The 22,577-nt window shown below is 41.6% G+C and overlaps 1 protein-coding gene across 10 annotated transcripts in view; it reads left to right on the forward strand.

The window, feature by feature from the left end:
- EYA4 (EYA transcriptional coactivator and phosphatase 4) overlaps window positions 1–22,577 on the forward strand; it is a 244,302-nt gene that overhangs the window by 149,324 nt on the left and 72,401 nt on the right. For 6 of the 10 annotated variants that reach the window (XM_032780517.2, XM_032780514.2, XM_032780521.2 and 3 more), the window contains 3 exons: window positions 6,306–6,430; window positions 7,594–7,662; window positions 19,771–19,869. In XM_032780517.2, the coding sequence (XP_032636408.1) occupies window positions 6,306–6,430; window positions 7,594–7,662; window positions 19,771–19,869 (293 nt within the window). The remainder of the gene's footprint in view (window positions 1–6,305; window positions 6,431–7,593; window positions 7,663–19,770; window positions 19,870–22,577) is intronic. The other 4 variants (XM_032780526.2, XM_032780525.2, XM_032780527.2 and 1 more) reach the window with 2 other exon arrangements.

Below are 22,577 nucleotides of genomic sequence, written 5' to 3' on the forward strand. Positions count from 1 at the left end.
TTGTTTTATGAAATAATTTTAAACCTTATTGGGACTCCACAAGCACAGTGGCACCAACCTACAGTACATCTTTTTTTCATCCAAACAGAATTCCTATTCATGCATTGATCTTTTTAACACACTACTTTTAAAGCATATTAATAAAATATGGAATAATATACTCTTCTGTACAATGTATGACATAAATATGTGGAACCACATATAGAATGAGGGATGATCTGTTTATATTCTCTGGTAAACAAAAAAGCTGATAGGATAATTGTTTTCTGTTTTAAATAACCCTGATTCATATCAGAAGTAAAAGATGTTTGGAACCTTTAAACTCTGATATTTGGGGAAGTTTATTATTTTGCGTTCTGGAATATTACTGAAGTGTATCCTTGTGTGGACATTGTGTGTGAATGTGGAAGAGAAAAGAGTAGAGTTTTTACCCTGACTAGAAAGAGGGAACAACTACTATTTGTTTCTAAACTGGAAGCATCCATCAGGTATCTCCAAGCTGGTCATTTTTGAGTAGGAAATCATGACATTTCTTTAGTGAACACATGGGGAGAATTAAACTGTATATGCAGTGAAATACCGGTTGTTTATCTTGGGTACCCTCTTGCTTTCTTAAACACATACAAGATGGAAACACAGATTTTCTTTAACCTTTAGCTGCATAGCTTCACTGTACAGAAAACTGCTAAACAAAACCTGACAGAACAGTAAATCATTTATGTTCATTTTATTTCATCACTGATCACATTTTCCGTAGACAATAAATGTAATGCTCTGTTGACAGATGTATGGAAATGGATATGCAGTTGGATGATCAAATCTGGGTCAAGACCATTTAAATCTCAGTTTATGCCTTTGCATTATTGAATATTAGTACAAAATTTGTACATGCTGGTGCGTGACGACCTCCCTACACTTATAAGATTCCCACCACTCATCCAGACTATTGCTGGGGAGAGTGTCCTGCCGAAAGAATTCTGGTGCATAGAGGACCCATCTCAAATGCTCATTGAAGTCAATGAGATTCTTTGTATTGGCTTTAAGGGGCTTCGGAGAAGGACCTTAAAACATTGTCTCAGTTGTGATGGGAAAATAAAGGGCTTTCGGGTCTTGTATATAACCATATGACTTGGTACAAATGTATCTGAAGTAATTACAATGTTCATCAAGTTATTTCTACTATTAGGAGCACAAAATGATGCTTCCCTTTGAGAGACAAGACAGGTTAAAACAGCAGGAGGTAGAAATTATGTAGGTATTTTTACTCAGAGCATGCAGGAGATTATAGACTCATAGACTCATAGACTTTAAGGTCAGAAGGGACCAATATGATCATCTAGTCTGACCTCCTGCACAAAGCAGGCCACAGAATCCTACCCATCCACTTCTATAACAAACTCCTAACCTATGTCTGATTACTGAATCTTCCAATTGTGGTTTGAAGACCTCAAGCTGCGGAGAATCCACAGCAAGTGACCATGCCAGCTGCAGAGGAGGCAAAAAACTCCAGGGTCTCTGCCAATCTGCCCTGGAGGAAAATTCTTTTCTGACCCAAATATGGCGATCAGCTAAACCCTGAGCATGTGGGCAAGACTCACAGCCAGCTCAGGAAAGAATTCTCTGCAGTAACTCAGATCCATCCCATCTAACATCCATCACAGACCACTGGGCATACTTTCCTGCTGATAATCAAAGATCAGTGCCAAAATCAAGCTATCCCTCATACCATCCCTTCCATACAACTTATCAAGCTTAGTCTTAAGCCAGAATGTCTTTTGCCCCACTGCCCCTTGGAAGGCTTTCCAGAACTTCACTCTCTCAATGGTTAGAAACCTTCGTCTAATTTCAAGTCTAAACTTCTCTAGTGTCCAGTTTATACCCATTTGTTCTTCTGTCTACATTGGTACTAAGCTTAATAATCCTCTCTCCCTAATATTAATCTCTGATCATTATAAGAGCAAGCATATTCCCCCTCAACCTTCTTTTGGTTGGCTAACAAGCCAAGCTCTTTGAGTCTCCTTCATAGCAGTTTTCCATTTCTCGAATCATCTAGTAGCCCGTCTTGAACTGTTCCAGTTTGATTCATCTTCTTAAAATGGACCGAACTGCACACAGTATCAGGTGAGGTCTCACCAGTGCCTTATACAACGGTACTAAACACCTCCTTATCTTTGCTGGAAATACCTCGCCTGATGCATCTAAAACCGCATTTGCTTTTTTAACGGCCATATCGCATTGGGCTCATAGTCATCCTTCGATCAACTAGTACTCTAAGTCCTTCTCCTATCTGTTGTTTCAACTGATGTGTCCCTATGTATATCTAAAATTCTTATTATTAATCCCTAGTGCGTGACTTTGCACTTTTCACTATTAAATTTCATTTATTACTATTACTCCAGTTTACAAGGTCATCCAGATCTTCCTGTATGATATCCGGTCCTTCTCTGTTTAGCAATACCTCCAGCTTTGTTCATCGCAAACTTTATTAGCACATTCCGCTTTTTTGCCAAAGTCAGTAATAAAAGGTTAAAAGATTGCTCCAAATTGATCCTAGGAGACTCCACTAGTAACTCCTCCAGCTGAACAGTTCACCTTTCATATGACCTGTTTGTAGTCTCCCTTAACAGTTCTTATCCAACCTTTCAATCATATTGTCCCATCTTTTCCAATTAACTATAATTCCCATGTGAACCATGTCAAATGCCTTACTGAAATCGGGTAATTAGATCTACTGCATTTCCTTTGTCTAAATATCTGTCACCTTCTCAAAGAGGAGATCAGGTTGGTTTGGCACGATCTACCTTTTGTAATGTTGTATTGTCCATTACCATTAACCTCATGTCCTTAATACTTTCTCTTCAATTTTTTTCCAAGACTTACATACTACAGATGTCAAACTACAGCTATAGTACTCGATCACTTTTTTTCCCTTTCTTAAGATAGGAACTATGTTAGCATTCTCCGTCGTACGGTACCACCCTGGTTTATGATTCATTACAAATTCTTGCTCATGGTTTGCAATTTCATGTGCAGTTCCTTTAATATTCTTGGATGAAGATATCTGGGCCCTCCGATTTTGTCCCTTAAGTGTTCAAGTTTGGCTTCTACTCAAATGTGGTATATCTACTCCATATCCTCATTCCATTTGTCATCCTTCCACTATCCCTAAGCTCCTCATTAGCCTATTAAGATGAGACAAAGTATTTATTTAGATATTGGGCCATGCCTAGGTTATCTTAACCTCCATTCCATCCTCAATGTTTAGCGGTCCCACTTCTTCTTCTTTGTTTTTCTTCTCTATTTTATATGGCTATAGAATTTTACTCTGGTTTAATTCCTTTGCAAGGTCCAACTCTACATGGCTTTTAGCCTTTCTCACTTTATCCTAATTCTGACTCAAGGTTAGCTTTCCTTGCTATCCCACCATCTTCCATCCTTGTAGGCTTTCTGCTTTTCTTAATCGCCTCTCTGAGATGCTTGCTCATCCAGCTTGTATACAACCTCGTATGGTTTTTTCCCCTTCTTGGGATGCAGCTTCTGTATGTTTCTGCAGCTTCGACTTAAAGTAATTCAGGCCTCCTCCGCATTTAGATCCACAGTCTTCAGTCAATCCACTTCCCTTAACTTTCCTTAATTCTTTAAAGTTAGCCTTTGAAGTCAAAAACCTAGTCCAGATCTATTTTTGTTTTCCTTCCATCTAGTCGATCTGATTAAGCTCATGATCATCGAACCAAGGTTGTCCCTACAACATTTCTTCTATGAGGTCTCACTCTCACCAAAACTAAATCTAAATGGACCCTCTTGTCGGTACTTCAACTACTTGGTGAAGAATCCATCCGCTATCAATCCAGAAAATCTAGCCTTTATTCTTACTAGTACTGTCCCTCCAGCTATACCTGGAAGTTAATCTTCATGATCACACATCCGTAGTTGTTACTTCATTAAAACATTAAAGAGGTCTCTATCCATATCCAATGATCCGCAGCTCTGTAGCACCCAAGCAATTTCAGGGGAGCTAGTAGCTTCTTTCCAGTGTGATTTTTGCCAAACAGACTCTGTCATTATCCATCCATCTTCTTATTCTTTCAGTAACTCATCATTGATATACAATGTACTCCACCACCTTGCTTATTTCTGTCTTCCTAACAGGCACATACTCTTCATATTGTGCTCCATCATGATACTATTCCACCATGTTTTGTTATCCTCTAATATCGTTTCACTTCCTGCACCAGTAGCTCTAGTTCCTCCATTTTGTCCTGGCTCCTCGCTTAGTGTCAGACATCTTATTTTTGTCGTTTGCTCACTGACATTCTTTACCCGGTTAGGCACGACCTTCTATCACAGCATCACGTGTTGATGGATCTACACTACCCTTCTCTTATGTCATTCTTCGGTCCCGGCTGTAATCCCCTTACTTTGTTTTCTTCCTCTTCAGGTTAAATTCTGGCGTGGAGTACCTGACTCTTCCAGCCATCTCCCCCAATTCCAGTTTAAAGCTCTTTAATCAGTTGGGCGAGCTTCCATCCTAGAAGTCCTATTTCCCTTCCTTACTGCCACGTGAAGTCCATCCCGAGAGAACAGTCTTCTGTCCATAAATGCTTCCCAGTGGCCATACATCCCAAAGCCTTCCTTATAGCACCACTACCTGAGCTATCTGTTGATCGCCATAATCTTGTCACACCTTTGTTGCCCTTCTCTAGGAACCGGCAGAATCCCGCTGAAGATCACATGGAGGACAGAAAGCTACAAAGGGAAATTTTCAATGATTACATTAGGGACTAGACAAAAAGTGCCCACAGTATTGCACTTGCTCCTCCTGTCTCTTGCTCCTCCTGCCCTAAATAACAATTTAAATAGGAACAGGAGTTAAATTGCCCCTTGTACTCCCTCACAGCCATCCTTACTCCTTTCAGAACAGGAAAATTGGAATCCCAATGAGATGTAAAATAGTCTCTCTGTTGGCCTTGGTAGAATACACATGGTAAATTATTTTTCTCTTGTAGTTGGCCTTGCAAGTTTGTGTACAGTAAAGATGTTTTGGGGGTAGGGGGGAAGATCTATGTAATTAATTTGCAAATTGAGCAAGGAAAAGCAGTGCACACACTGCAAAGTGGATTGCAGTTGCCAGTCTAGCAAGGACTCTCTCCCTGCACATCTGGAGGCATACTGTTTGTATTGTGAGTGAGGCAACATATCTCTTAGACCTATCACTGATGGAGAACTGTGTTGTCCCCTTGACATGGCTGTGACATTGAAAGTCGTGGTGGGGCTCTAAATTTGAATGAAAATCTAAATCAGTGATACCATGTTTTGGAAGTCATGACTTTCTAGGCTATATGGAAATAACACATTTATGAAAAAATTACATAAAACTTAACCAAACAAAATGCATAAAATAATTGGATTAAATAAGCTTCCTATAGTACATAACAAATTCATTCGTTCTGTCGTCATTCTGTTCTCATTTATTAGGCACACAGTTATGACTAGTGGTTAGAATATAGAATGAGGAGTTGGGAGCTTTGGAGATTATTTTCTTAGCTCTTCCATGATGTGTTGTGTGACTATGGCCTATTCCTTTAACTTCTCCATGTTTCAGTTTCTCCCTTTTCAAAAGAAGGATGCCAATATATCTACCTAACTTATAGATGTATTATGAGTCTTCATAAGTGTGCGTTAATTACATTGTGATACTTGTTTGTAAAGTAGAGAATATATTATTGTCTACATCTAATTATAAATAACTTATTCTTAAGCGTGGCATAAAAATGATGCCAAAGACTTCAAAGAAACATACCTAGGTTATTAATCTAAGTATATCTAATTGACTTCTAAAATGGAGTTATAGTTATGTTATCAAATTGTTTTTAAAAATTCCTGAACTTTGTGTGCTGCAATACATTTTTTGAGTATAGCTTTCAAGTAAGAGTGGCTGATGTTTCATAAAAGTAATAATTTAAAAGTAAAAAAATATGTTTTCTATGGGTATTTAACATTGAATAAGTAATTGTTGTGGAAACTACAAACTTTGGTAACAGTAGTTTTGCTTATAAAGAATAGCTACAGGTTTGTTTTCCAATAAAATAATATTATTGTCCTTTAAATATTGCAAATGCTGATATTTAGATTGCAAACTCTTTAGGGAAGGAATCATATTTGGTTCGAGGCGGGGGTTCAGTGCTTTACACAGTGAGAGCTCAAACCTTGATTGGCACTTCTAGGTATTATTGCAATACAAATATTTAAATATTGTTGTTTTATTTTATTTTATTATGTCCCTGTGTTGCTTCCTTTTCTAACAGGTCTATGGAAATGCAGGATCTAACAAGTCCTCATAATCTTGTTGGAAGCAGTGATAATCCGAGTAGCTCCAAACTGGATAAATCTAATCTCAGCAGCACGTCCATCACAACAAATGGAACAGGAGGTAGGTGTAAGACATCATCAATGCACAGAAAGTTGTTATATGTCCTTTTTCTATTTTTAATAAACTTTTTAAGTTTACCATTTCAATTTCGTGATGAGCATAAGGCTGATAGATAGATACTGATATCAGCCCTCAGCAAAAAAAAGATGAACTATAGAACATTTTAAATTTGTACAGCTGTTTCCATTTAATTCTGTTCAACAACTTGAAACTGAATGAGGAAAACATTAGGTCCGGAGACTCAGATGTCAGCAAGTATTGAAAGTATAGCATACATAATGGTTGTAACATACTAGTCTTTTTCAAATCTTCATTGTATATTGCCCAAACCATAGAAATCCTAGAAAGGAAACTTGTCAGATCATCTAGTCCAGCCCCATGCACTGAAGCAGGACCAAGTATACGAAGACCATCTCTGACAGGTGTTTGTCTAACCTGTTCTTTAATGATTACTACTCATGACTTAAGTTATTACTTAAATGATTACTGCCCCGTGTACGTCTATAAAGACATTGCCAAAGTTTAGGTCAATAGAGTTGTTATGTTTTCTAAGCTAATAATGGGTTTTGCTGCCCTTGGTCTGGTGAGTAGTCTGAATGCGACGCTGCACAATGTGAGCAAGGGTATCAGAATATGAGGTGAAATCCTGGGCCCTGTTGTGTCAATGGTGTTGTGCCATTGAGTTCAATGGAGCCAGGATTTCACCCCTGGTTCTTAGGTTTTGTACATTAGTGTGCACAAGACTTGTATTTTAGCATTTTACACCTAAATCTTGGTCATTCAGTTCTTTCTTCCCACGATATAAAGTTTTATTCACTCCTCTGTATGCAAAAATTCCATTAATGTCTGTGAAAATTTACATGTGAGTATGGAGGGAATTAGACCCTTCTAGTGATATCTTTAAGATTCAGTCTATTCACATTGAAAAATCAAATACCAATATTTCAGAATAAGGAGGGGCTGAAACTAGACCTTTAAGAGCATTAATAATTATATGTGTATATTTTATTTAAATAAACCAGCTAGAATAATATTCACAAAAGCAATACCATGCAGCTAAAGACTAGGCTCAAAGGGCAAAAACACCTACTGGCATTAAAGAATATTCATGTATACTGAGCAGACATTCAGACAATGAACCATTATACCATTCCCATTCTCAGGAGACAACATGACTGTTTTAAATACTGCAGACTGGTTGCTGAGTTGCAGCACTCCCTCTTCTGCAACAAGTATGAGAGATCATGGTACAGTGCATGTGTGTGACTTTGTGGCTCCATGACTGCTGTGATACATTTCTCCTGCTTTGTTTCGTTCTTTTGTTCTGTGGTTTAGAACATTTGTATGTGATTTCCTACTTCTCAGAGTCTTTTGCAGAGCTGGAAAACCAGAAAGACGCAGTAACAAACATTTATTTTACCATACTTGTTAAGCCATTTCACTAGTAACAAGAATTTTAATTGTCCTAGAATGAGGTTAATTGTATACATCCTCATAATCTGATGGCATTGTTTTCAGAGAGGCTAAGCACCCACAGCTCTGATTGAAATCATGGGGAGCTAGAAAGCCAGATTAATGTTTTTTTCTACTGAACGTCCATTTATCTTTTCTTATTTTTAGGTACTGTATTACATGCTTACCTGAGCACAAATCAAGGTTGTAAAATATAGCATAATTACAATTTAAAACATATAGTTTATAGTGTCATAAATGTATTGGGCACTTTACAAACATATTTTATCATCCTACAACCAGTTACTACCACTCATTCCTTTCCTCCCATATGTATTATTATTATTTTATTTGTATTTTGGTAACATCTAGGGGCCCAATCATAGAACATGGCCCTACTGTGATAGGCATTATACAAATACATAAAAAAATGATGGTCTCTGCCTCAAAGAGGTTACAATCTAAATTTAGTTTAAATGTGGATATGCATGGTAGTAAATGTTTACAGGATTGGGTTGAGAGACACATACATGTTTTCAAAGGGGCATCAACCTAGACTCTTAAATTTGCAATTGCAATTTTGTGCACACAAAACTGTGCAACTAGATTTATACACAAATTAGTCATACTTCTGCTCAGACAAAAATGCAGGCTTTTACACTTGCAGTTACATGTGGAAATACAGAGTATGTCATCATCACAGAGTTAACTCAGGCTCTTATTTATGTCTGTTACCTCAACACCCCCGCTTGACCACACACACTGCTATCTTTCAACCCAATGCTTTCATCCCGGGCTAACTGGCTTGTCTGTGGTATTGGCTAAATCATGGGTTGGTAATCTATCCACTTTGCTGTGAGGACTCTATAAATCACTTGAGTGCTGGTAGTTCTCCAGTGCCTTCCTACATTTCCTGCCATGTGCACAGAAGGACAGATGAGTTCTCTCATAATTCACTGTGAAAGAATCATAGAGTGGCTCATCTTACAGCAGGACAAATCACCATGGGATATGCCCCCAGAAGTCCTCCTCATACCTGAATGAATGCAGCACCAGCGAGGACACAGGAACATGGGTTGGACTTTGCAGTGTGTCTGCTCACACCCAAGTAAGGCTAATGCAGGTGCTCAGACTCAGGTGCCAATCACCTAGGTGGCCACTCTCACATTCCTGGAATATTGGACTCTGCCTCAACTGTGACTCTGCCTAAACTGTGTTAATCTGTATCAGCGAAAACAACTAGGAGTCCTTGTAGCACCTTAGAGACTAACAAATTTATCTGGGCATCAGCTTTCATGGGCTATAACCCACTTCATCAGATGCATGGAGTGAAAAATACAGTAGGCAGGTATAAATATACAGCACACAAAAAGATGGGAGTTGTCTTACCAAGTGGGGGTTCAGTGCTAACGAGGCCAATTCAATCAGAGTGGATGTGGCCCATTCCCAACAATTAACAAGAAAGGATGAGGATCAACAGAGAGAAAATTAGTTTTTGTAGTGACCCAGCCATTCCCAGGTTTTATTCAGGCCTAATTTGATGGTGTCAAGTTGGCAAATTAATTCCAGCTCTGCAGTTTCTTGCTGAAGTCTGTTTTTAAAGGTTTTTTTTGCTGAAGAATTGCCACTTTTGAGTCTGTTATTGAGTGTCCAGGGAGATTGAAGGGCTCTCCTACTGGTTTTTGAATATTACAATTCTTGATATCTGATTTGTGTCCATTTATTCTTTTGCACAGAGACTGTCCGGTTTGGCCAATGTACATGGCAGGGGGGCATTGCTGGCACATGATGGCATATATCACATTGGTAAATGTGCAGATGAACAAGCCCCTGATGGTGTGGCTGATGTGGTTAGGTTGTTTGATGGTGTCCCTTGAATAGATATGCGGACAGAGTTGGTAACGGGCTTTGTTGCACAGATTGGTTCCTAGATTAGTGTTTCTGTTGTGTGGTGTGTTGTTGCTGGTGAGTATTTGCTTCAGGTTCCAGGGGCTGTCTGTAAGCAAGGACTGGCCTGTCTCCCAAGATCTGTGAGAGTGAGGGATTGTCTTCCAGGATAGGTTGTAGATCCTTGATGATGTGCTGGAGAAGTTTTAGTTGGAGCTGTAGGTGATGGCTAGTGGCATTCTGTTACTTTCTTTGTTGGGCCTGTCCTGGAGTAGGTGACTTCTGGGTGCCCTCCTGGCTCTATTAATCTGTTTCTTCACTTCCCCAGGTGTGTATTATAGTTTTAAGAATGCTTGATAGAGATCCTGTAGGTGTTTATCTCTGTCTGAGGGATTGGAGCAAATGCAGTTGTATCTTAGAGCTTGGCTGTAGACAATGGATCATGTGATGTGGTCTAGATGAAAACTGGTGGCATGTAGGTAAGAATAATGTTCAGTAGGTTTCCAGTATAAGCTGGTGTTTATGGGGTCCTCGCTTATTTGCACTGTAGTGTCCAGGAAGGAATCTCTTGTGTGGACTGGTCCAGGCTGAGGTTGATGGTGGGGTGGAAATTGTTTAAATCCTGGTAGAATTCCTCAAGGGCCTCCTTCCCATGGGTCCAGATGATGAAGATGTCATCAATGTAGAATAAGTAGATATGGGGCACTAGGGGACGAGAGCTGAGGAAGCGTTGTTCTAAGTCAGCCATAAAAATGTTGGCATACTGTGGGGCCATGCAGGTACCCATAGCAGTGCTGCTGACTTGAAGGTATAAATCATCCCCAAATCTGAAATGGTTGTCAGTGAGGACAAAGTCACAAAGCTCAGCCACCAGGTCTGCTGTAACATTATTGGGGATGCTGTTCCTGATGGCTTGTAGTCCATCTTTGTGTCAAATGTTGGTGTAGAGAGCTTCTACATCCATAGTGGCTAGGATGGTGTTTTCTGGATGATCACCAATGGATTGTAGTTTCCTCAGGAAGTCAGTGGTGTCTTGAAGGTAGCTGGGAGTGCTGGTAGCATATAGCCTTAGTCCACATAGCCAGACAATCCTGCTGTCAGGGTGCCAATGCCTGAGATGATGTGTCCAGGATTCCCAGGTTTATGGATCTTGGGTAGCAGATAGAATACCCCTGGTCGGGGCTCTATGGGTGTATCTGTGTAGATTTGTTCCTGTGCTTCTTCAGGGAGTTTCTTGAGCAGACGGTGCAGTTTCTTTTGGTACCCCTCAGTGGGATCAGATGACCCAACCAGGGTGATCTTGTATGCATGGTGCACTCCGTTTTCAAGAGCACCCACCCCATACCAGCTACACGTGCAGTCATGCCAGCAGGGGCGGAGCAACATGCTGTTCAAAATGGTAACTCCTGTCCAATAATGCAGAAAACCACTTCTGTTTTTGTCCCACTACCAGACAGGGGACAAATCTCTCAAAAACAGGACTATCCTGTATAAAACCGGACAAGTGGCGTCCCTGTGATCACCTGATTTAACTCTGTAATGAAGACATACCCTTAGAGGCTGATTTTGGAAGTTTGGCTGACCCAAATTGTCAAACCCTTTTATGAAGTTGGATTTCCATGTGTTGGTCACTCGGAGTTCTTTGCAGATACAGGGTTTGGAAATGCAAAATCCTGCATGTACAGTTTTGGAGGTCAGTGTTGATGCCCACTGAAAATACGGTCCCATATGGTATCCACTTTAAGTAATGAAACCCATTTTTGTATTGTATAATTTAAATATTTCAAGATAATGTGTAGAATTGTTCTTAGTACACACACAAATTCCAACCATAATCTATTATTCTGAAAAGCTCCATCTTGCAGAATATGACACACATGCTTAACTTTGCAGTTTGGGACCAAAGTTAATAAGGTTACAGAAAGCTGACTTTTAAAAAAAAAGGAGTATGAAATGAAGTTGTATATGCAAGTCAGCCACTTTAAGGTATTACAAAAATATCTTATATGCGTTCCACAGAGGAAGTGCTGTGCCAGAATAAATGGCTTACTATGGGGGCTAGACAGCTATGTGCAACAGTAATATGTTAGTCCAATTATGGAATATCTCCTCTATTCTAATCTGTTATTTTAGTAGGTACAGGTGAAGGAAAAAGTACTTTGCCACATACAGCTTAATTCCTAACTAAGCAGCAAGGGGGAAATCCAGTGGGCAAGTACATGCTATCCTGAGAGGTGCTCATCCTAGTACATAGGGTTCTCCTTTGAATCCCACTCTCTTAGAGGGCAGTTGGATCACTAGTCCTATGCCTTTTAGATCTTTGTGTCTTGGTGGGGCCTCTCTTTGTGGTGTTCCCACTGGCTCGCTGCATCTGTGGTTGCATAGTATTTGCTTGGCAAACTGTGTGTGATAGAGTATATGCCACATCTATTGAGTTATGACATCGGATGTGCATGGCTGCTCTTGGTCTGTTTCCTTCATGTGTTTTCCTCACTCCCATCAACCTCAGATGTTCTGTAACTGTCTTTGTCTGCCAGCCCAGTTAGCACTCGATCAGGTCCCAGCTAATGATAACCCAGCCCAGCATGTACGCTTCCTTGGTTGCTACTGGACTCTGTAGTGAGATGTCTTGCACTGGAGTCACAGGCTGCTTCTCCCATTGCAGTCAGTGTTTAGCATCCCACCCTAACTCCCACAGCTGGAAAGGCTGCTTGGCTATCCTGACTTTTTTCCAACCTCCTACTACTGGTTTCAGGAGATACTTTGTGTAGTCTGTCATCTTCCATTGGTCTTTGAGTGACATCCTCACTGCCTGTCAGCTACTTCTCTCCATTATCACTGGGATCCCCCACAGCAATTTAAGGTTTTCTAGAAAAGTCCTAGGGCTTCGATATTAAATGAAAGGAGAGCATCAGATATCTGATTAACTGTCTTGGACATCTCTCTGAACTGACCCTTTAAAGGATCCATACTCACCTGTTCTTGTTGGCCCCTCCTCTCCCTGATCTGTGGTTGCTTTCAAGTGCAGTAGAACCTCAGAATTACAAACACCTCGAGAATGGAGGTTGTTCATAACTCTGAACAAAATGTATGATTGTTCTTTCAAAAGTTTACAACTGAACATTGACTTAATACAGCTTTACTCTATGCAGAAGAAAAATGCTGCCTTTTAACCATCTTAATTTAAATGAAACAAGCACAGAAACAGTTTCCTTACATTGACATCTTTTTTTAAACTTTCCCTTTATTTTTTTTAGTCGTTTACGTTCACACAGTACTGTACTATGGAGTAATTTCTTTTTTTCCCCTCTCTGCTCCCTACTTACATACTTCCAGTTCCAAATGAAATGGGTGGTTGACCAGTCAATTCGTAACTCTGAAGTTCTACTGTATAGGAGAGGAGAAAGTAGTAGAATCTGCTGCCCATCTGATTATACCATTGTGCTTTCTCAGTCCTTAAAATATAGCTTAGTTGTTAAAAAATGAAACTTTGCAGGTCATTAGTTCTTCTTGGAGTGCTTGCTCATGTCAATTCCATTTTAGGTGTGTGCGTACTGTGGCAAATTGCCGGTACTGTTCTGCTGGGTCTCGCGCTTTCTCTTCTCTGGGGTAGGTTCAGGGCGCTATTGCTTGCCTCTGAACCAGTTCTTAATCACTCCCCTAGTGTCCTTGGAGGAGGGGAGTGGAGAGTGAGGGACCTGGGCCCGCCCTCTACTCCAGGTCCCAACCCACGGGCCCTGGGGTTGTGGTGAACCACTTGACTAGCAGTTTCTTCCCCTGGGTTACTTCCCTCTCATACCCGTCAGCTTGTGAAGGGCTTCTCGCCTCTCTTCTATACAAGCCTGGTGCCCCTTACCTAGGGTTTCTGTTGGGCTTCCCAATCCACCGCAGCACTCCTCCAAACCTTCTATTTCTCTCTGGACAAACTCTTCTCTTCTGCAATCTGCACTCTGCTCTAATCCAACCTTTCTCCTTCAACTACCACACCCTGTCTGACTGAAGCAGGGGTTTATATCCCATGACTGGAGTCAGGTGCTCTAACTGGAGTCAGGTGCTCTAACTGGCCACAGCTGTTCTAGTTAATCTAAAGCAAACCTTCCTCCCTTGGTATGGAATAAGGCCCCCTGCTAACACTCTTATGCTGCCCTCTGGCCATGCTGTATCACAGTACCCATGTGAAGAGTTATTGGAGACTTTTGCCTTAGTGGTATCCGTAGGGTCAGCTGTGTCACCCCCTTGAGTGCTGCTCTCATGCATCGGTATTTCAGGCGCCAATGACGCTGCACCCTCCAAGTTTCTTCTTACCACCTGTGACGGTTGGTCAGAGCGCCTTGTCTTGAGTTGCAAGAGCATTAGAGGTTCTTTAGCCAATTGTTCTGTCTCCTTTATAGTTAGTTCTTAGGTATTTAGTTTGATCATTAAGTTAAGTATTAGATAATAATTTTAGTAGTTAGAGTCCCAGCTGGGACTTTGCCACAGAGTGGGACATGCCCTGTCCCCCAGGCTCCAAACCATGTTCATTGTGTACCCAGCCGATGCCCATTATTGACCCCCATGATAGCTGTTTGATGTGTTTGCGGGAATCACACAGAAAAGACAAGTGCAGGATCTGCAAAAACTTTCGCCCTTGAACTCAAAAGGAGTGGGATATCTGCTTGAGGGCCATCCTCATGGAGTCTGTGCTTCCTCCTGCATTGGAGCCCTTCCGGTCGGACTCCATGCCTAGCACTTTGGTGTTGATGCGCAGTGCAATGCTGGCACTGGAACCTGCCTGGCACCGTTCCCCTTTGGCGGGGCCTAAGAAGTGGCTGAAGCCCAAGGACCTGTCAGCACTGCAGGACAGAGGGGAGTCGGACAAAGTACCTGTGTTAAGCTACATGCCTACCCTTAGGGTGACCAGACAGCAAATGTGAAAAATGTGGACAGGGAGTGGGGTGTAATAGGACCCTATATAAGAAAAAGATCCCAAAATCAGAACTGTTCCTATAAAATCAGGACATCTGGTCACCCTACCTGCCCTGGAGCTACACAGGGGTACCCAGCCAGGTATCTGACTCCCGGGAGCGGCAAGGGATCCTGTCCCCTAGTAGGGCCTCCTGTGCCTCAGGTGGCCCTGGCAGCCAAGGACCAAGTAGGCCAGCCAGCACCACAGATGTCAAACCAGTTGATGGACCAAGTTAAGGCCCAGACCTCTAAGGGCAAGCCAGTTCTGGGACCTCTCGCTAGAGCAATGGAGCGTCCCCGAACCACAAGCATCGATCCCCATCACCACGGCTTAGGATCCTGGTGCCTCAGTCTCAGTCTGCGGATAGAAGACTTAGGTCTCTAATACCAAGGTCACCACCTATGAGGCACGGGACGCCAGCATCATGACGTTGATCCCTGTAACTGCAATACCGCTGGGCCTCCCACCAGAGATCACCACAGTACAGATCCCCATTGCCTAGGCAGTCCCTCCCACAACAGCATCGATCCTCCTCGGTGCGGGATTGTTCCTGGTTGTGGCACCAGTCTCTGACTCCCCGGTACTGCTCTTTGGGCAGGCACCGTTCCTCGCCCTTTTCTTACTGTTTGCTGACAAGGGTCAGACAACAGACTCTGGCATCTACAGTGGTCTGAGCTGGAGGGAGAGTTCAGTCCCTCACCTAGGAGAGCCAAATCGCCTACAACCTGTGAAACGGCCCTGCCAGCATGGCAGCAGGGGCAGTGGCCCACCCAGTAGCAGTACTGGAGCCCATGGGGCATACCCATCATGCCTGTCCTGTACTCCCACCATTCCTCTCAGGTCGTATTGGACAAACTGCCTCCAGCCCAGCCAGCACCAGCATTGGAGCACACTGCTGAGTCCGACACAGGAGCGTTGCAATGGGCCCTGACACACAAAGAGCCAGACCCAGACAGACAAAGGGAAGCTGCCCCGCACCTTGCGGTACAGTCATCTTCATCATTCCCAGACGAGGTGGCGGCAGGTCCCTCACAAGCGAGCAGTCCCCTCAATGATTTCAAGGAGCATCAGGCACTGCTCTAAAGGGTGGCTGCTAACCTGAACTTGGAGATCGAGGAACTAGGGGAGTAGTCCGATGACCTCTTCAATGTCATACTCTCGTCCACCCCAGCCTGGGTTGCATTGTCTGTCCACCCAGGGGTCCTGAAAATTGCCGAGTCTGTGTGTCAGACCTTCTCCTCCATTCCACCTGCCTCCAAGAAAGCAGAAAAGAAATATTATGTCCTGCAAAGGGATCTGAATATCTGTACACCACCTTCCTGCAGGGTGTCTGGTAGTGTCTGTCATCAACGAAAGGGACAGGCAAGGCCAGACCAGGGGCAAACCCAAAATTAAAGACACCAAGAGACTGGACTTATATGGCAGAAAAATTTATTCAACAGCCAGAAGCAGTTTTGGGTGTCTAACCATCAGGCCATGCTAAGCAGGTACAACTTCAACTTGTGGGACTCCATCAGCAGGCTCAAGCAGGGCCTTCCACAGGATCAAGCCCAGGAGTTTGCCATCTTAGTGGATGAGGGCAAAGCGGTGGCAAGAGGTGCCCTCCAGATCACCTGAGACGTTACAGACTCAGCAGCCAGGGTGGTCTCCTCTGTGGTGGTCATGAGGCACAGCTCCTCATTACAGTCCTCTGGGCTGACTCAAGAGATGCAGACTGCCCTGCAAGATCTCCCGTTTGAGGGAGCAGGGCTCTTCTCAGAGCTGAACAATGCACGGCTTCATGGTATCAATGTCTCCCATGCCACTCTCCAGTCCTTGGGCCTGCATACCCTTCAACAGGCTAGAAAGCCATTGCGGCCTCCGCATTCTATGCCTCCGTCAAGATCAGAGAGAAGGAGAAAGACAAGGGGTTTAAGCGATGCCACCCTTCATCTGCTCTCTCCTCGGCCCAGACTGGCCCCTCCAGAGACCAGGGCAGCCAGAAATGGGGATTTTGAGGATGTGCTCAAGGATGGCGCCCCAGCCACTGCCCGGGATCCACCCCCATGCTTTTTTCCACGACCATCTACGTCCCAACTGGTTGCAGTTGACCTCGGACCATTTGGTGCTCAATACAATTTCTTTGGGCTACACACTGTAATTCAAATTTTTAAGTCACCCTGCTCCCCTTACTAGGATAGATATTGTAGCAGTGTCAGAACATTACATGATGCCACACACTGTTATATGTGCTACAAAATCTAAGCAAAACAGTGTATGCTTAAACGGTGTGAGCTTATATTTTGATCTCAACTTTAAATTCTATTGCTTTTTTTTTCTTTTAAAGTTAAACTGGTTTTTGGTTAGTTTAATGCTGTTTTTCATGGTTTAATTATGTGCCACATGAAAAATAAGGGCAGTATTCCAAAAATCTAGCCATGCAAAGAAAAGGTCTTGATGACTTCCTTACTCTGATTAAATCTGAATGTAATAGACTAGAGCTGTTTAAAATCAAGGCTTTCTCAAAATATATTTTCTGTGTGTATTGTTGACAAAATGTAATTCTACCTTGGTGTTTTCTACCAAATCAAATTAATTTGAGAGTTGGGGGAGAGTGATTGTTTGACTAGGAGAGGAAATCTTGGTGAATATTTGTGCCCAGGAAAGTGTGCTGCACATCACAATGACTGGAGGTAGGGATAGTTCAGTACAATACTTTTCAACTCAGTATTTAGGCCCCAATTCAGTAAAGCAGTTAAGCACATACTAAAGTGCTTTCCTGAATATCTATCAATCTAGCTACAAGAAGAATGTCGGTCCATTGGCTAGGGCATTAACCTAAGACTTGGGAGATGTGGGTTGAATTTCCTGCTCCACTAGAGAGTCTGTGTATGACCTTGGGCAAAGAACTTAGAAGCCCTGTGCCTCAGTTTTCCATCTGTAGAGCTGGATTAATAGCACTTCCCTACTTTGCAGGGGTGTTGTGAGAATAAATACATTAAAGATTTTGAGGTCGTCAGAGACTACTGTGATGGAGAGAGAAGAGGAGATTGTGGCAGTCATAAAGGGAACAGAGACTGCAAAGAAGACCAAATTAACAAGCTGCATACTTTCTGATATATGCAGAGACAGCGGTGCAAGGCCTGAGCCTCTTCACAATCAAGTCAGTAAAAAGCGTTCCCTTTGACAGCACAGCTGTCCTTTATGCAGCAGACAGAACCTAGGTTTCATTAGCAGCAATGCAGGACAATCTTTGTCTTATGGAGAAAAACTTCCCTTAATTTCTCATGTGTATTGTATTTAGTATAAAAACACATTTCCCAAATTTCGGCATACATCTCTTTTTGTTCCAACTGCTTTCTCATTGCAAAAGCTATTTATTATCAATGCAAAGAAAAGTCAGTCCATTTCCACATTTATGTTTGAACCCTCTATCTCTTGGAAATTATTTTAGGACAGAGATGTGGTGAAACATAGGATTTGATTTAAAAAGACATTGCTGCAGTTGATTTATTTATTTATTTATTATTCCTCTTCAAAACTCTGGTGCTGTGGAACAATTTCAGTGGCATTCTGAAGAAGTAATTCTTTCTTTTGGGCACTTAAATTGATATCCCTAACCTTGACATGTGCAGAGCAATCTCCATGACCTTGTTTTCCAGGAGTGTGCAGTGGAGAATAGGAGGACCATTGATAGGAGTAGACTATTTTGACCTATCTCTCCCATCCTACTCTATGAAGCCAACCAACTACACTGCATTTGTTCAGGCTGCCCATTTGTTGGCACCCTGTAAAGTGCACACTTTACATATTAAGATTTACATAATTCCCATAAATAATCAAAAAGTGAATTTCCACTGTCCTTGTTTGAAATTTGCATGTATACACAATGTCCCAAATTCCACCCGTATTTCATGTGCGATCATGGATTTTCTGTAGTGTCGCTGTTAAGTATCAATCACCCAACTCACCCATTTGCCTATGAAAGATCCATTATGGATGGGGGACAAAGGCAAGTGTGTGTAATTTCAAATAGCCATAATAGACCTCATAGCTTGTTCAGGTAAAAGCCACCAAAGAATTTGGCCGAGATCTTGAAAGGGGCTTAAGAGAGTTAATTCCCCAGTTCACTTAAGACTTGTCAATATGGTGAAATTGATAGCGGAACAATACATGGTATAATTATACGGCTGTTGTTCTGCTGGTAAATTTCCCAGTGTAAGCCTTTAAGCGTCTTTGAAAATTCCAGACTATTTTGTTCTTAGAATTAAAATGCATGATATACCACATGTCTAGTAAAACATACAAGACCTGATTCTCATTTGCACTTAGCCCCTTTATGCTGTTCTGGCTGTGTAAAAGAGCCTTCACGTAAATGAAAATCAGGCCCCCAGTATTTATCAACTGGCAACTAATATATGCTGTAAATATGCACATCTACCTAACTGTACGAGTGTTCTGAATGTAATTGTGGTGCAGCTCTAATTTTTTATTTTCCTAGGGCAGCTTAGCCTCTAATAAAAGCGGAAGTCTATGTTATATAATTATTTCTTAGTAATTAATTAGAAGCTGGCTTTTCATGGCTATCATTTGTGCACTGCCTATAGTTCTTTTCTTTTCTTTTTCCTTTGAGGAAAATAAGTCACCAATTTCAGTGTGGGTTAGTTTTGAGGTAGAAAAACACACTGGTTTGGGGGTGGCAGAAAGCTTGCACTGTGAAAGCAATATGCTGCTGGAAGAGAATAAAAACATATTGTATTGGTTCTCAAGCATAACTATTTTTTATGTGCTATATACTCTCCTCTCCTTCCTGTCCACTAGTTTTGGGGAACTGCTAGAATCAATTTGATTTAGACTGAAATTAATCTGGATAATTATAGCAGTCTTTCAAATAGAGACATAAATAGATGCATGTGTGGCCATTTCAGAAAGTGCAGTAGCAGACTGTTCTCATAAAATTCTAAACTTTTCAATCGCATGTCTGTTCTAGCTGGACTGCCACTCGTGACACTGGCATGAGGTCTCTGATGTAAATTTAGAAGTAAAATCTCATGTCTACTTATTCTTCTATGTGTAGTGTCTCTTCTTGCAGTCAAAACAGAGCCCATGAACAGCAGTGAAACAACCACCACCACCACAACTGGAGATGGATCGCTTGACACTTTTACTGGGTCAGGTAAAGCCATAATAAGATCACGTTATGAGATACACACTAATGTAGCATTGGTAACTTTCACTAATGAACATGTCAGTGCATGGAGGACACCTCTTAAACTTTGTGAAAATTATAAAATAGGCTTTAATACCAAAAAGTAATAATACCTTTTTTGAAACCACCTTAACTTGCAGTTCTCTTCAGCTGTGTTCTTAAGAAATATATTTACTACAACCATTCTTGTGTGCAAGAATAATTTACAGTGGTCACATACTGTAGCATTTTTTAGTTTGTAGGCTCATATAATATCAGCAGGAGTGAGATAAAATTAGATTGTATTAGTATAAGCAATTATAATTTATAAAATGTAAATCTGAAGGCTGTATTGCTTTAAGTATCAGGGGGTATCGGGGGGGTTTGTATTGGTTTAGTAATCCTAAACTTCACTCCAATAGTGCTCATTAGCTGATGAGGCTGCCCTAAACTATCTTATCCATGGTTCTAAATATAAAGTATCTGTTTGATTCAATATAAATAATATTATCTTCCCAGTTGGCTTTTGAAAAAAAACACAAAACATTATTGTAAGTAGCTGCCTGAAAAGTATTAAAGGTTACTGAACTACAAGAAAGTCCATTTGTGCATTATAACACAAAATTGGATCTTGGTCATATTAATGCAGAGAAGAGACTAATAACGTACCATAAACATCTTTGGGCCTAATCCAAAGCACACAGAAGCCAGTAGAAGTCAACGAAAACTCCTCATTGACTTCAGTAGGCTTTGAATCAGGCCCATTATGTCTGAGTTATCCTGGTGCTTACAGCTGGCTGAGAATAAGTTAACTTTGTTACTGAGTGTAATATCTCCCCAGGGCTGTTTCCAAAAGATATGTGTATACAATATGAAGGTTCAGGTCAGCTGAAACTTTTTGTTAAATAATTCCAAAATGTTTAGTTTTTCTTTTTTTAGCCTTGTTTTTGTCTAATTAGCTTAAATTAGTTTTGAAACAAATTAGTTTTTGAAACAAAAAGTCATTTCACTCAGGAAAACTGATTTTTTTTTTGTTTAAAACAAGTCATTTAGACGACTTAAAAACTTTTTTCAACTTTTTTTTTAAGTTGAGAGATTTGTCAAAATGGACTCTGTTTCATGGACAGTTTTGGTTTTGCCAAATCAGAATTTTTTAGATAAAAAAGCAATCAGTTGAAAAATTTACCACCAGCGGGAATAATTGTGATTTTGCATTGATAGTGTACCTTTGTTGACCCATATTATATATTTAAGAAATCTGGGCTTTACTCTGTGTATTGAAAAGTCTCAGGCAAGAATTTCAGGAAGGAATGGTTAGAGTTATATTCCTAAACCCATATTTAGGCACCTGAATAAGGGCCTGAGTTTCCAGTGTTGAGCACCCAGCAGCTACCATGAACTTCAAGAGGGTGAAGAGTGTTCTTCATTTTTGAAAATCAGACCACTTACTTAGATGGCTGCAATGAACCTGGGAATCTACATGTAGGCCAGTGTTTCTCAAACTGGGGTCACCGCTTGTGTAGGGAAAGCCCCTGGCGGGCCGGGCCAGTTTGTTTACCTGCACCGTCTGCAGATCCGGCCAATCGTGGCTCCCACTGTCTGCGGTTTATGGCTCCAGGCCAATGGAAGCTGCTGGAAGTGGCACGGGCTGAGGGACATACTAGCCGCCGCTTCCAGCAGCTCCCATTGGCCTGCAGCGGACAGGGCAGCTAAACAAACCAGCCCAGCCCACCAGGGGCTTTCCCTACACAAGTGATGACCCCAGTTTGAGAAACACTGATGTAGGCACTCATTTTTTAAAATCTTAGTTCCTATATATTAAAGTAGAACAGGAGTCTACTTCCCCATCTTGGATCACAGAGTCAGATACAAAATGATTGAGGGGAAAGCACTATCAGGAGGGAAGAAATGCAGGCCCTCTGACCATGGTACAGACTTCAGTCACCAGCTTGAGGTGTGGGACCAATAATGAGGGAGTAGTATGTGCGCATAGTTGCTTATTGGGGGAGTGGGTGGAATGTGTTGTTTTGTTATATTTTAGTTTGAATTGTAGCTATTTTATCTGGGGTGCTACCTTGCCACTATTTCAGGGTGTGTGTGTGTGTGTGTGTTTTTTTTAATGGCAGCTGCAGGTAACTTTCCAAATATACCAACTGAAACAATCAGAGAAATACTTTTTTCCATATGTATTTTTGTTGTTGTTTAGCATCTATGCCACAAAGCTGGTCAGACCAGGCTGCCAATTTTGCAGTTATGGGGGATCCTGGCTTAAGGAGAAACTGAATGCATAGGATCTAATTGTTGTTAAAGCAGCAGGATGTTCCTATGACAAGTACCAGCCATTCTGAACACCCCACCACCTGAGAAGGTCATAATGTCAGTGTTACCCTATAGTTTTTAAAACAATTAAATCCTTCATAGATTCATAGACTCTAGGACTGGAAGGGACTTCAAGAGGTCATCGAGTCCAGTCTCCTGCTCTCATAGCAGGACCAAATACTGTCTAGACCATCCCTGATAGACATTTATCTAACCTACTCTTAAATATCTCCGGAGATGGAGATTCCACAACCTCCCTAGGCAATTTATTCCAGTGTTTAACCACCTTGACCATTAGGAACTTTTTCCTAATGTCCAACCCAAACCTCCCTTGCTGCAGTTTAAGCCCATTGCTTCTTGTTCTTGCGTAGAGGCTA

The sequence above is a fragment of the Chelonoidis abingdonii genome, chromosome 3, assembly GCF_003597395.2.
Source record: "Chelonoidis abingdonii isolate Lonesome George chromosome 3, CheloAbing_2.0, whole genome shotgun sequence".
NCBI lineage: Eukaryota > Metazoa > Chordata > Testudines > Testudinidae > Chelonoidis > Chelonoidis abingdonii.